We start from the raw sequence: 15,021 nt of genomic DNA on the forward strand, positions 1-15,021 counted from the left end.
CTTAGGCAGAGATAGGCCTGGCTTAGATCTTTGTTACTTAAGCTCCTTTCAAAGATCTCAAGACCTCTGAGAATTTAAGCCGCTTCCTTCACAAAGCTTCAGAGGTCCATGATCAAGGAAGGCAAGGCCAGGGAGAATTGAAACAAGCCTCTCCTGGCTCTGTCGTAATTGTGGTGCCCTGTTTTTAAAGCCTAAGAGATGCAATAAATAAACATTTTATTATACTCCAAGGCCAGACCATAAAAATTAAAGCAACCGAACACAACTTGAAAAGACAATCAGATCTCATTAATTAAGTCAGTTGCCTAACTGTGGGGCTGGGCTACAACACTGTGAAGCCTTGAGTGCACAATTTAGCTATTGGTGACTTTTTTAAAATCTAAATACCACTGATCAGAATAGCCAGGCACTCATCTATTAAGGGTTACCTTAGCCGGGAGTGGCAAAATTCTTTGTACTGATGGAAGAGAAATTTTGTAGCTTAGGGTTAGGGTCCTCGGTGCTCTCTGAGCCTGGCTGTTTCCTTGCAGACGTTTCACGACCCAACTAGGGAGCATCATCACTGCAGAAAGGAATGAGAATATATTGTATATAAGACAGCAAAACCCACTCCATCCTAGCACTGATGATGTTCCCTGGCTGGGTCATGAGACGCCTGCAAGAAGACTGTTAAACACAGAGAGAACCAAAGACACCAAAATCTTTTGTAAACCATCTCAAGAAGACGTGATCCATGGTTTTAATTTCACTGGAGACACAAGTGCATTATCGGTGTGAAGTGTGTCAGATTAGATCTGTCTTCGTGGCTAAAGAGGGAAAGGCGTTGATGGATCCCCAAGAAAAAGCTCAGGGCCATTGGGAATACCGTAACTAGTGATACAGCTAGGGTGTGGGTTGTAGTTTCCTTGATTCGCTACTCAGTCAGTGCACGGTAGCCTGGAGGCAGCTGCAAGCTATTTTGGTGTTCTAGTCCATCAGAGATCATAATTATGGGGGTTTTTTTACCTATGGGAAAAGCCGGATGAATGTTATCTTGGAATTCTAACTCCACCCTAGAGATAGCAGCAGCTTTGGAAGAGCAGTTCTGCCATTCTTCCATCAGAGCTGCTATGTTCAACAGTACGGAACAGAATAATAAAGTTGAAAGGGACCTTGGAGGTCTTCTAGCCCAAACACCTTCTTCAGCAGGAGACCCCATACCATTTCAGACATGTGGTTGTCCAGTCTCTTCTTAAAAACCTCCAGTGTTGGAGCGCCCACAACTTCTGGAGGCAGGTTGTTCCACTGGTTAATTGTCCTCACTGTCATGAAATTTCTCCTTAGTTCCAGGTTGTTTCTCTCCTTGACTAGTTTCCACCCGTTGCTTCTTGTCCTGCCCGCAGGTGCTTTGGAGAACAGGTTGTCTCCCCTCTTCTTTGTGGCAGCCCCTCAAATATTGGGACACTCCAGATGTAGTGACAGGTTTCATGGATAATTCTCATCATGAAAAGATCCTGTTTTCATTTGCTGCATCACACCAAAGCTACATTCAGAATTGCCTGTCGCTTTTAGTGGTGCAAACTTTGTATAGAACGAGGTTTCTAAGAGGATAAGAGGGACAGAATTATATATAAACCACCAGGTGAAGCTTTTCAATAAAAATCTTTCTGTATTGCAACCTTCAGTAGGCAAACACAGACAAAACGCATTCGGGTTGTTTCATAACACTTACAAAGTTTCCTTCACAAGGTTATTAGTACCACAGTTCCCACACCAACTTACTAAATTGACAATTACTCTATAATAATAAAGGCGCAAAATATTGCTTCATAGCATATTTTGAAAATAATATAAAAATAATTTTCTATATTATAATTTAAACTTGGCTTGTAAAATTCCAACACAATACAGCCTTTTATGTCTACAAACAAAACATTTACAAACACCTTCCTTTAAGGGATTCTTGTTAAAAAACAGTATATTTATCATTATTTTTCCTCCGTTTTAAAAAAGAACCATCGCGTGTACAGGAAAAGCAAGTGTGCAAACAACTGACTGAAGTAATTTGAATTCCAGGCCAGCTTCTATTCTGCAAGAACTCCGTAAATTTTGCCAGACCTTCAAAGCTAGACAGCCGTACCTTGTAAGAGATTCAAACATCGTCGGGGCTGAAAAGCCATTTGGAACGATGGACAGCTACAATTTTTCATTGCTGTTTCTTTACCCCAAAATCAAGCCCTTCCCTCCGAATGGAGAACATCACCAATCCACCACAATAACAACTTATTCCTTTATACCTTCACAATAGACCCTTTTGAGATCAACAGAATTGAATGGATACAGGTCGTCCTCTTCTTACAAACAAAATTGGGACCAGGATTGCTGGTCATTAAGCAAGTCATCATGTGCCCAGACTCAATTTTACGACCATTTTTACCACAGTGGTTAAGCGAATCTGGCTTTCCCCAGGGGCTTTGCTTGCCAGAAACCATTTGCAAAGGCCGCAGGCTGGAATCAGATGCTGCCATTGTCATAAAGGGGAGTCACTTACCAAGCAATGATGTCACCACAGGGGTGGGGCAACAGTCATAACTTTGAGGACAGGTCGTAAGTAGCTTCTTCCAAGGCCATTGTAATTTTGAGCCCTTGTTAAACGAACAGTCGCAAGTCAAGGATGATCTGGAGTCTACCTAGAGTAAACCCATTCCTGGATGGGGAGACAGGGCGTTGACAGAAGGACGACCTCCAAAGTGAGGTTCGTCTGAAAATATGGGTCTCCGTAAATTTGGTACATAGTACAATTGTAGCATTTGAGGTTACAGGTGGTCCTTCATTTAATGATCGTTCAAAGTTACAACGGCACTGAAAAAAATGACTTATGACCATTTTTCACAGTTATGACCATTGCAGCATCTCCAGGGTCAGTTGATCAAAATTCAGGCGCTTGACCACTGACTCACTGTTATGACAGTTGCAGTATCCCGGGGTCATGTGATCATCCCCTTTTGCGACCTTCTGACAAGCAAAGTCAATGGGGAGGCACAGATTCACTTAACAACCAGGGTGCTAACTTATCAACTGCAGTGATTCACTTAACAATTGAGGCAAGAAAGGTCATAAAATGGGGCAAAACTCAACAAACGTCTCACTTAACAACTGAAATTTTGGGCTCAGATGTTGTCGTAAGTCAAGGATCATTCTCATCCAACAGTTGGTCAACAAAATAGAGAAATAATATTATGAGGAAAAAAGCACAAAAGCAGAAAAACAGTTAAGATGGTTTTTTAAAAAATAATAATAGTAATAAGAGGCATATTCTTCTACTGCCATTGATATGGAGACATGACACTCCCAATTTGGATCTGACATTCTAAATAATGCGATTTTTAAATTCTTTTTAGAGTAGGTTTAGATTTATTTCCATGTGTATATTTTGGGCCTTGCTGAATATTTTGTAACAGTGTGCATTTGTACATAGATTTTTTAACCAGCAATATTTAACATCTGCCCTAAAGATAAGCTGGGATGTTGCTACTTGCTTTCAACAATGAAGAGACTCTTAGGAAGCTGAGCTCATATCCAATATCTCACTCTGCTTTTTCCCCAAACATCTAGGCGCACTTTCTCTCCCCTCTTCGACGTACAATAAGAAATTCTGGAGTCTACCCATCACTGCTTACGGTGCTTTTCAAAATTTTGGGGACTACATCCCTCATATTATATTTAACATCAGGTTTTTTCAAAGGGAGAGACCGACTTTCATTGGGATGTGCGTGTAATTGCACAATTATTTTCCTGTAGAATTTGAATTTTTTCCCTCCTGTCGTCTCTGCTTATAAGAGATAGATGGGCTTACGTGTCTGTTATTTCAAATCAACACCACCGAAGTACTTAACCTGCAAACACCTCCCAGGAAACACTATGTATTATATACATTATTCACAATCTGGGTTGATCCTTGAGAATGAGATTGCAAGTTGAGTTAGAACAGGGTTCCCCCACTTCTGCAGCGTGGAAATTTGGGGAGTTGAAGTCCTCACTTCTTCAAGTTGCCAAGGCCGAGACACACCGAGTTGAATTAGAAGGATTTGCACACAGGGTTAACCAGCGCTATCGCTACACAACACGTACAAAATAGTTCTATCGCCTTTCCCGAATGTTATGAGGGGGTCCAAACACACCTTCTTTCGTTTGTCATCTTGCAATCCCCTCATGCTTTTTCCCTGTTTTAGATATTTCGGTTAGGAACAATGGGGAAAATTGCAGAAGCATTGAAAGTGAAAGCGTGATGTGTTGTCCAAGGAAATAGCCTGGCCATTATGGTTGTTATTGTTATTTATTTTGCAAGAAGAACAATGAGTAATTAACTGAAGGTGGAGAAGGGCACCGTCCTTAGAGAAAAAAAACCTTCTTCCCAGACCAACTTTTGCTTCTAATGACGGTTCAGCTATGACCCGCTGCACAACTTCCTGTAGATGTGCTGGGAAACATCTACCACACACAACACAACTTATCTGTAAACACGAGAGGATCATGTTTTATTCATTCATTAGCCCTTTGAAATACTTGTTTTAAGTGTATCGTTACAAAGTATGAGAATGCTTAGGCATTGCTTACAAACCTTCCCTTGGCTCTTTTGCTCAATAGAAGAAAGGCTAAACTTTTTGCATATTTTTTGTCTTTTAATAATGTGAGTAGAATGGCTCAAACCTGTCCAGAAAACCACCTGCTTTCTTCAATGCAACTTTGCCCTATTATTTATGTATATTTTAAACATAAATCTTTTTTTTTTAAAAAAATTATCTGTAAAAACATTGCTTTGCCCGGAACAGTAAGCAACACTAATTACATTCAACCACTGTTCCAGGGTCTGTCTGACACACCAAATAAAGAGGATAATCCACCAGAAAAAATTCTAACACAAGTGCCACTGAAATGACAGGTGTGTAATAAGTTTTCCTTGAGAGACTCCTGTGCATTTCACCAGGGCTTGTGTAGAAAAATCTCCTATTTTTGCACAACAGCCTCTGAAAATAACCTGCCCCCAATTCCAACATCTACATTGAATCTGTTTTTTGCACAACTACAGTCTTGACTTAGAATTCACTTCCAAGAATACCCCTAGCCCTTAACACACTGAATTGTCTACAATGTCCCACCCCTGACCCAACTCACAAATTTGTACAACAAAAATGGAATAAAACAGTAGCAACGGATTGTGGGTATGTTCATATCTTTGTATGCACGTGTATTCACACTTACAGAGAAAGAGAGAGAGAGACAATGAACGAGATAAATTTTCCGGTAAAATCGCCTTTAGCTTCAATAAAATACAATCTTCTCAGGAACAGAACATTAATATATATGAAAAAGAATTAAGAATTTATAGTTTTGAGTCATTTTTCTTAAAAAAATATCAAAGTAATCTTTCATAAAAGTTCTAATTCCAGCAACTTTTAATATATTTCTAGTTTTCTTCCTGTAACTGTAAGTAGTGGTAATATTGAGGGACTCAAAACTTTTCTTTCTCTTTCTTTTTCTTTCTTTCTTTCTTTCTCATCTCCACTAACTATTGCCTTCTTGCTATTTCAAGGATTTGTGTTTGCATAGCTCTACTCCATAGTAATTATAGCCTTTGAAATAATTTAAGGATTAGGCTTCAGATCAAATCGGGAAGACGAGTCAGGAAATGGGAAGGATTCAACTAGAAATCTGATACTTTGCTCCAGGGCAAAGCACTGATTATTCCATGACTTAAGACTGGTAACATATCTGTATATGTGGCTTGTTTGTGTGTGTACATCATTTTGAAAAGACATCATTGTAAAAAGCTCTTCATCTAAGAAAGATGTCTTTGAACAAAACAAAAATAAAAAACACACTAATGATATTTTTTAAATAACTAACTTCACCTATAGAACGTCTGTGGAGATTCTCCGTCATCCAGGTCATGGTTGTCCCACAGGTGTTTTTTCAAGAGGCAACTGGACTTTCTTGGTTTTTCCTTCAGAAATGAAGAAGCTTCTTGGATGAGAAGCGAAACATCTTCAAGGAAAGACAGACTGTCTCCAGCTGCCTCTTGAAAAAGCACCTTTGGGTACACCTACAGAAGTAATCATAGGAATAGTGAAGGCTGTTCCTTTACCATTGGCATCACTAACAATAAGTATTTGCTTAACTCACCCTCCCTTAAAAACAGTATCTGATTTCTCTCTCTCTCTCACTCTCTCTCACACACACACACACACAAAACAGACATTATGAAATACAGTCACAGGTTGCTCCATCTGGTACCACAGTTTCTTTGGCCAAAGAAATGAATCATCAATCACCACAACTAAGGAAAAGCATTAAGACGCCACAGCCTTCTTCAGAACTGGAAGGGAGACTCATATGGATGAACTGGGCACAGAGTTCAAGAGTCAGAGCATCCCAGTCCCAACTCAGTTGAGTATCTGGATCCCAAAGGGGAAGCACAAAAAGCATGGAAAAGACATGTGCTGCAGGAAACAACGACAAAGCTTTAGGATAGGAAATGACTAGATCTGCCACGGACCATTAGGCAATTAATGCATAATTCATTGATCAAATTAATTCACATTTAATAGCATAAAAGTAAGCCAACGCATCCTCACTGTTGCTTTTCAAGTCTCTCATTCCCTCTCCCTCTCTCAACTAAAAACTGCCATATCTTTCCAAAGGTACAGAAACTATTATAGTCTAGTATTATTCAACCTTCCAAAATTAAAACACTTATTAAGAGAGGCTGAGGAAGTTTTTGTCATTCCTTTTCTAGGCCGATATGAATGCATCAGTGATTGCCTCTACAGACGACTTACGACAAGGTCAGTAAAATGCACAAGTGAACAACTATGGACAGTAGGCACCATTGTTTTATATTTAGGAATGCAGAACCAAATATAAAATGATGCATGGTCGTGAGAGGAATTCTTACACCTAGGTGTAAGAATTTAACATCAGGAGCTTTAATGAGCTTTTCAAAATCACTTGGATGTTTGAAGGTGCTTTCAGGATGGAAACAAGTGGTTTTCCTCCTTTTTTTAGGAATGTAATGGAACAAAAGGAATGGAATGGATGTGGATGTAGAGGCTGAGATGTAACTTAGGATAGACGTAGACAAAAATTCTCCTAAGAGTTAGGTTATATTGCTCTATATAAGAATGTAGCACATTCTTATGCCCTAACCGTTTAGGAATGCCAGTGGAGACGACGACTACAAGACAAATAGAATAGGAAGAAATCCAGTTATGGATTGTATCGTGGTTTTTATAACAAACCACTGGCTTTGAAAAGTAGAGGGAAGAAAGATAAAAGTGGTTCCTGCCACTTTTTCCTAAGATCTTCCTAAATATCTGATTAAATCTAACTTAAATCAGAAGTGATGGAGATACCATGACTATTGTTCCTTATAGGTCCAATGGCTTCTTCTGAAAGATCACACATACACCCAAATTCATGAAAAGTTGTTCAAAGAAGAAAAGAGTGGTGCGGAAACTAGAATTGCTTCTCTGTCTGTTTTGACTATTTTCTCAGCTATGAATGGATGCTATAAAATGTTCTTCCTTACTCACAGTCTGCCTACTCCAAGACGAGAGGCTACTTCTGAAGAAGGCTAAGCATCTTCAGATGATGGAAGAGACCACTGAGCCAGATGTTGACAACTGCTAAATCTTCAGATATGATATCAATTTGGAATCCACTGCAAAATTTCTGTTTCTTTGCAAGACCAATTCTGGACTAGGGTATATAGGCAGCTGGCAACTTACGAGGATGCTGTTCTCAGTGGATTTCACTATTTAATGGTTGCTGCTGCAGAAAGATATCCATTTGTAAAATAAGTAATCAGGGTTGTCCCATTTATACAATACGAGATCTGTGTCAAAACCATTCGATACCTCTAGAAAAGGTATCCAGCTGGTTTAGTAATCAACAAACTTGGTTCAATTGAATTTTTAAAATAATTGCTAAAATAATTCAGCTGCTCAACCTTTTTCCTAATTCAAACTTCAAAGGGCCACACTTGACAACGTGTAGAAAAACACACACCCAAAAAACCCCCCATAGCTTGCTTTTTAAAAATAGGTGTCCCATAATTTAACATCAGTGCAAATGAACACAGATCATTTTTGTCTTCTTCTCTAGAAAGGGAAGGATCCGGGTTACAGGCTACAGAAAGTTTGGAATGAGCCATCATCTGGGAAAAATATAACTAAATAACATGGCAATAACTGTATTTCTAAACTCAGTGAGTGGTATAGCCTGCAGTGGAGGACTACAAGATGATTGCAATCAGGTTTTGCATGATCCTGACACTAAATTGTAAAGTGCTCATTTTAAATATGAGAGTCGAACCTTATTTTAATATCAACTGGCACGATAGACCTTTCCATCTGGAGCAATTGGTGTAGTCCGAAACCGGAGATCACTTACAGGAATGAATGCATACATTTCTTTTGGGTGAGAAAAGCTGCCGTCATGGACCCATGCTTTCATTTGTGTATCTATGGAAAAAGGGGGTTATAAAAACCAAAGTTTATAGCAAGGATGTTAGTAATATGCGCTAAATACACCCTTACGATGCTTGCTTCCTTTAAAAAAAAAAGGGCAAGGGAAGGAGAGCTATGGAACATGACATTTCTTCCGGGGAGATGGTCTACAACAAGGGTGGGGGACTATGGGCCCTTTCCATGGCTTGTGGACTTCAACTCCCAGAAGCCACGCTGGCTCAGGAATTCCAGGAGTTGGAAGCCCACAAGTCATTAAAAGGGCCATCGTTCCCCACCTCTGATCCATGGAATGAGGCAGACACATTTGTACACTTACCACACCACGTCTTCTATTTTTATGATTTTTCCCCCTAATCTTTCTACTACCTGAGTGATGTCAGTGTGAATTCAGGCACCATTAGTAAAATTTTGACCACACGGATACAGCACTGGCAGAGAAGTAAAAGACCCTCTCCGCTTACCAGTGTATGTACAAAAGAGACCAACGAAATGGGAAGCCACCAACTCGTGATCATCCACGGATCCTCGCTTTTTTGTTTTGTTTTTTTGCCCACCACCTCTGAGAGAGAGAGAGAGAGAAAAAAAAGCTAGAGTTTTGCTCCCTTGAGAATCTTTCTAGAATCCCCCCTGGTCTTTCCTCTTTCAGTCCCTTACCACATACAATATGTCCTAAGTAAGAAAATGAACGAAATAAATATTTATTCGAAGAGCTCCACGGTCTTCAATGCCGGGACCCTTTACTCTCTCGCTCCCTACGTTTGAGTTCCTCCTTGTAGCAGCAAGAGCAGAAGTTCTTGGTTTCAGGGCGCCCATAGAAGGAACAGTTCTCCGTCTTGCAGCGGTTCTGCTGGGTGGAATATACGGGGCAAACCGGGGTCCTGCTGCGGTTTTTCTCATTGTTCAACCAGGTCTGTGGAGCATCTTCGTCCACGTATTCTAAGCTGTCTCTGATGTCCTTGCTGTTGAACCCGTTGGTGTATGTTTGCGACTTGGTGTCCGTGGGCAGAGCATAGGCCAAGGACTCCACCGTGTTGACCGTACGAATGTCTGCTATCCGTGCTGGGCTATAACTCTGTGAGGACAACGAGCGGTTCTGCTGAGGGTAGGTGGCACATGTTTTCAGGGTGCCCACCACAGGCTTGTACACGTCGTCTTGGAAGCTGGATGGCTTGGCGTTGAAGTCGTGCAAGTGGATGACGCTCTGCCTTTGGACGGGGGGCGTATGGCTATAATGGGCAGATACTGGGATGGGTCCACTCCCCTTGGCGCCATTGCTTGGTGAAGAAAAGGACGCCGGCGTGGGACTAGCCCGGTCTTTGAACTTTAAAACCAGCTGAGTGGTATGGCTTTGAGGCAAGATGGGGGATGCCCTCCCCTGAGGAGATGAATCCAGCTTCTCCTTGGAAAACCCTTCTTGGTCCAGTTTGCGAGACGAGGAGCTGCCAAGAGCTGCGGCCTTCTTCTCCGCCTCTTTCCTCTTCTGCTCTTGTTCGGCGCTGAAGCGCTCTTGGGCACTGGTCAAGTAGTAGCCAATCATCTCCTCGTGGAACTGGTGTCTGTGGCTGGTCAGGAGGAGGCCGGCAAAAATGAACTTCCGCTCTCCTTGCATGGCGGCTCTTAAGATGTTCAGACTCAGCTTCACATCGGTGCTGTATTTCCAGGAGGGGGATTTTGCGTTGGCCTTTTCTGCAGGGGAGATGCTCGCCTTCTCTGTGGGGGAGGGGGTGGTGGTCTTCTCCGAGGGGGAGGTGCTCGCCGAGCGGCCCGATTCCTCTTTGCTCCCTTTACGCGATTTTGACTTCTTCTCTTTAGCCTTCTCCGCCCCCTCCCCCCCGCTTTTGCCATTCCCAGCGTTGGCTCGGTTGATCTTGCCGTGGACCAGCCCCCCCAGCCCCCCCATGTTCTTCTTCAGCTTGATGCCCAGAGTCTTACTGAGACTCCCGAGCTTGTTAGCCACAGAATCCCCTCGGTTCTTCTCCTTGTCTTTCCTCTGCTTCTCTTTGTCTTTCCCGCTTTTGCCGTTATTGCCGTTAGAATTACTACAGACGGAATCCCTGTCTGAATCCATGGAGTCTGCCAGCGACTGGACGTCTTCTCCAGCCGATGCCGTAGGAGACTCTGGCTGAGCCAAAGGAGCCTAAGAGGGAAACCACCGTTAGAAATCGGAAATTATCGTGCACAAGGAACCTCCGTACATTTGCAGGCAGATTTTCCCAAACCCTTCCCTTTTGAAAAATCAAATTCTCTTTAAAGGCATGAGTTGTGCATAACACACCAAGATGAAATACTATGGGGGCAACTGGCTTAATATTTGGGGGGAAATACTTGGTTTTCACTCAATGAGTTGTAAAATTTTTCACCAAGCTGGTCAGTCATCGGCATCAGGGATGAGGAAGCGGAAGAGATGAGATGTTAACATTTTTTTAAAAATTCAATTTATAAAGGTAAAGGTAAAGGTTCCCCCGCCCATGCGTGCTAGTCGTTTCCGACTCTAGGGGCCGGTGCTCATCTCCGTTTCATAGCCGAAGAGCCAGCGCTTGTCCGAGGACGTCTCCGTGGTCATGCGGCCGGCATGACTAGACGCCAAAGGCGCACGGAACGCTGTTACCTTCCCACCGTAGTGGTCCCTATTTTTCTACTTGCATTTTTACGTGCTTTAGAACTGCTAGGTTGGCAGAAGCTGGGACGAGTAACAGGCGCTCACTCTGTTACGCGGCACTCGGGATTCGACCCGCCAAGCTGCCGACCTTCTGGTTAGGCATCAAACCCCGTCTAAAATATGGCGGATGCTACAACCAGAGACCAAATCATCTATACGTAAGTGAAAACTGCGAGCAATTCCTAGATTTTTCCTACCATTCTTTCTGTGGTTCTGTGCAGGTGTTATTCCTGTAACACAGCTGGCCGGGATGCTGTGTTGTGCCCTTCATGCCCAGCCCTGGGTTAACAGTTTTGGAGAGGGAACTCAAGCCAAACAAGCAGGACCGTATTTCTTTCAAGCTAACAGGCAAAGGAATAGCGTTACCCGTGTTTCTGACGGCATGCGGATCCAGGTTACATTCATGTAACTGTGCAGAAGGTTCAGCTTTGCCTCCAGGGACAGAATCAAACTGGGAACACAAAAAGAGAGAGGGGAAACAAAAAAAAAACCCACACCATGTCATATACGTTACACAAAAGGAATTGCCATAGGTGTTCACACTGCAAAATGATTTTTCCAAACTGCAATTTTAAAAGTAAGGACAGGACCAGGAAGAGAAGAAAAAGGAGTTCCCCGTGAGGATAAAAAATATACCACATTCGTGTCTACTCTGGGTGAGACCCAATCTGGCTGTGATTGTGTTATAGAGCACTACAGCTCCAATCTTTCCTTTGGGTTGGCAGTCTCCACTACAAAAAGTCTACCAAGCGTGCTAGACACACACAGGGGCTGTTTTTGAAATCTTAGAGACTAAAAAGAATCTTACTTGGCCAATTTGATGTTATCACTGTCATCCTTGCCCCATTCCCAGTCTTTGCCCGGATCAACCGCAAAGTGCAAAGGCAGTAACTTATGTTCAGAATCGGTCAGAGGGATCACCGCTGAAGGAAAGAAGAAAAGATAGGAAATGAAGAAACGGAGAGATCTGGGAAAGAAGAAGAAATGGCTGAAGAACAAGAGGGGGGAAAAACCTGAATAACTAGCAACACACTTATGGCCGAACAGCAATGTTAGTCTATAGATTTTGATAAACGGCCTCTTTAGATACCAACAGAAAAATAAACAAGCTGCACCCATTTTTGTTCTAATAAATTCTCAGTAATCTTTACCTATATCTTAACATCCTTTAGCAATGTGCTTTGCATAAGGGTTTCAAACATTCCAAGTATTTCACATGCATTAGAAAACATCAACTGCTAATACAAGAGATCTTGTAGACAGGAAATAACTAGATCAATAAGCAAAACTATTGAGGGGAAAAATAAAATGGCTTGTCATACTGTCCCTTTATCACTAGATGGCGCCCGCTCTATGGCGCTTGAATTTAAAAGCGGGAGTCTTGAATAAAAAGCAGCAGAAAGCCGCTGCTCTTTTTATTAATTAATTAATTACAGGTGTCAATGAAGCAGCACAAAATCTGAGGACATCTTATGCAACTTTGTCAAGAATTCTGGGTCACGTCTGTTAAGTTCTTCAGCGACTTTTTGAAATGGTATTTTGATGTGAGGGATATTTTAGAGGGGAAATGAAAAGATTAAACGCAAGATTGGAACTCAGTGTTTTGCCACCAAATAAAATTTTGCAAACTTCTTTCTTCTCCTGTTGTTTAAATAAAATTGCAGCATATTAGAGGAAAGGGGGAAATGACTAAGTTACCTTTCTTTCCTTCCTGTTCGTCCACTTTTAACTGTTAAATTTTAACAGAAATTTTGTAAGGTGCGGGCAGGAATCTTTGCATTCCAGTGTATCATTATACGTTCAATTTTTTTCAATGGGAATATACTGTATACTTTCTCATGTAAAAGGGAATGCATAATGCATATATGCCCTGTCAGTGTATGAATGGACTTTTATTCTAATAACAAATCTTAAAATCTAAATCTAAAATCTACGAACAGAACCAACAGGAAGCACAGCAGAAAGACAGCCAAATTCAACTTTTTCCAGACTGACAATATATCCAAACCCTTTAATGTAATCAACTTAACAAGTGGAGGGGTCTGCAAAATAACACAATCCAGATTCTGTGCGCTAATAAAAAAAAACAGCCCACCAGAGCACATAATCCTTTATAAACAGATCCTTATCAGATCTTCAAATGATGCAATTGTAACCCATTTCAACAATGGATCGGTGAACAAGACACAGCTAAAAAGAGCAAAACACTCAAAATAATCACAGGAAAAGCACAGCAACTCAGCCATACTTCGAAGTTTAGATGTAAGGAGTTCAATTTCATTTTCTTGCCAGATGCAAAGATGAGACAGAATCGTGCTGCAAATGTATACCGGAGTGCAGATCCCCCGAAGGGTCCTCAATGTCCCTGGACCGTTTCCAAACAGTTACAAACTTGCATCAATTACAGTGATGCAATTAACACACCGCATCTATTAATCTCCCCTTATGTCTGGCTGAAAACAACTTTATAGGGACACGAAGCTGAGAGACCTCACGGTTCAACCCGCAGGCATGAATATCTTGTTACAAGATAGCAGCTCTACAAGATCTAACAAAACAGCAGCAACACCACACACACACACACACAAACCAATCGATCTGGAGCATTTTAAAGAAGTTCTTCTCTAGAATTATTACCCAGGGTGTTATTTTTATCTGAAATGGCTCTCTGTCTTTGCAACCTGATTCGAACAAATGTCCACTTTCTTCTAGAGAAGTGGAGTTGCCACTGTTCCTCAATCAATCCACAAATACAATTGTAAATACAAACTGTACATACAAGATGACAATTGTCACCTCTCCCGATTCTTTCCAACTATCTCCTACCAGAAAGCTATTATCTAATCCCGCCTTGTTGCTAAGCAGACAACCCAGCATCACAGCTTCTCTTCCGTTGAAAGTGTCCCCTTGTTCCGCTGAAATCAAAGGAGGCTTTCAGCGGTTCTGGGAGAGCAGCCACGATGCTCCTCCCGTTAGGGGAAGCCAGGCCAGGCCAGAAAGAGAGGCTTGTGCCTTTGAACGTGCAAACGCGTGAAAAAAAGGCTTCTAGAAATCCATTGGCCACCGGTCCATGATTCAAAGAATTTCGGCACGGCGTTCGTTCATTCACCCTCATCAGCAGGCGTTAGAAATCGTGAAAGAAAACAGCAGGGGAGGATGTAAAATCCCTTCGTGGGGGCATTCAGCATCGTTGGAGCGATAAAAGCAGATCTAGAGAGAAAATCCGAGATTTCTTTCCGGGATTCTGAGATTTCTCGGCCCTTCCTGAAACCCTTAAGGTCTGATTTTTCAGAGAGGAATGTTGCAAGGTTTGGGGGTGGGGAGACGAGAAGAGCCAAACTGGAGGTCAGCATCCATAATCTACTTCATGCGAAAACCTCATGGAGAAACAGAAGCCAAACTAGGCTGGGAGCAAACAATTTGGAGGCTGGGGGGGGGGCGGTTTCATTTCATATTGAAAGAAGCCACAGGAAGACTTCAGATCAAGGGGCAGCCCTAGGAGACAAGACACAGGGTCCCTTTGGGCAAAGCAGACTCTGCCAGTCTTTCTCCATTCTTCATCTTTATCACATTTCCTACCAGAGAAATGTAGGGGGGGGAGAACATTCCTTTCATCCTACTGTGATTATTTTGGGTTTTTTTGCTTTTCTTTTGATTTTTAAGGAGGGTAGTTGACCTATTGTCGTCTCCTCCCTATCAAATGCACGTTGACTACACTTCTCCAAGCATCGTGGGTGGAAGAAGGAGAGGAGAAGGATGAGGAGCGACTGTGATAAGGATCACCCCATTTGGAGTTTATCCCCATAGGATCTTCTGAAAGGCACAAAAATGTATTTCACGTTTCTAAGGGCAGAG

At 42.0% G+C, this 15,021-nt stretch overlaps 1 protein-coding gene across 1 annotated transcript in view; it reads right to left on the reverse strand.

Annotated features, from left to right (window-relative positions):
* Positions 1–319: 319 nt before the first annotated feature.
* The window catches only part of OTUD7A (OTU deubiquitinase 7A), a 41,661-nt gene continuing 26,959 nt past the window's right edge, over positions 320–15,021 (reverse strand). The window contains exons 11-13 of the mRNA XM_081337495.1: positions 11,975–12,089; positions 11,533–11,617; positions 320–10,644 (exon numbers count right to left, since the gene is read on the reverse strand). Of these exons, the coding sequence (XP_081193621.1) occupies positions 9,229–10,644; positions 11,533–11,617; positions 11,975–12,089 (1,616 nt within the window). The 3' untranslated portion in view covers positions 320–9,228. The remainder of the gene's footprint in view (positions 10,645–11,532; positions 11,618–11,974; positions 12,090–15,021) is intronic.

The sequence above is a fragment of the Vipera berus genome, assembly GCF_964194415.1.
Source record: "Vipera berus genome assembly, chromosome: 12".
Taxonomy (NCBI): Eukaryota; Metazoa; Chordata; class Lepidosauria; order Squamata; family Viperidae; genus Vipera; species Vipera berus.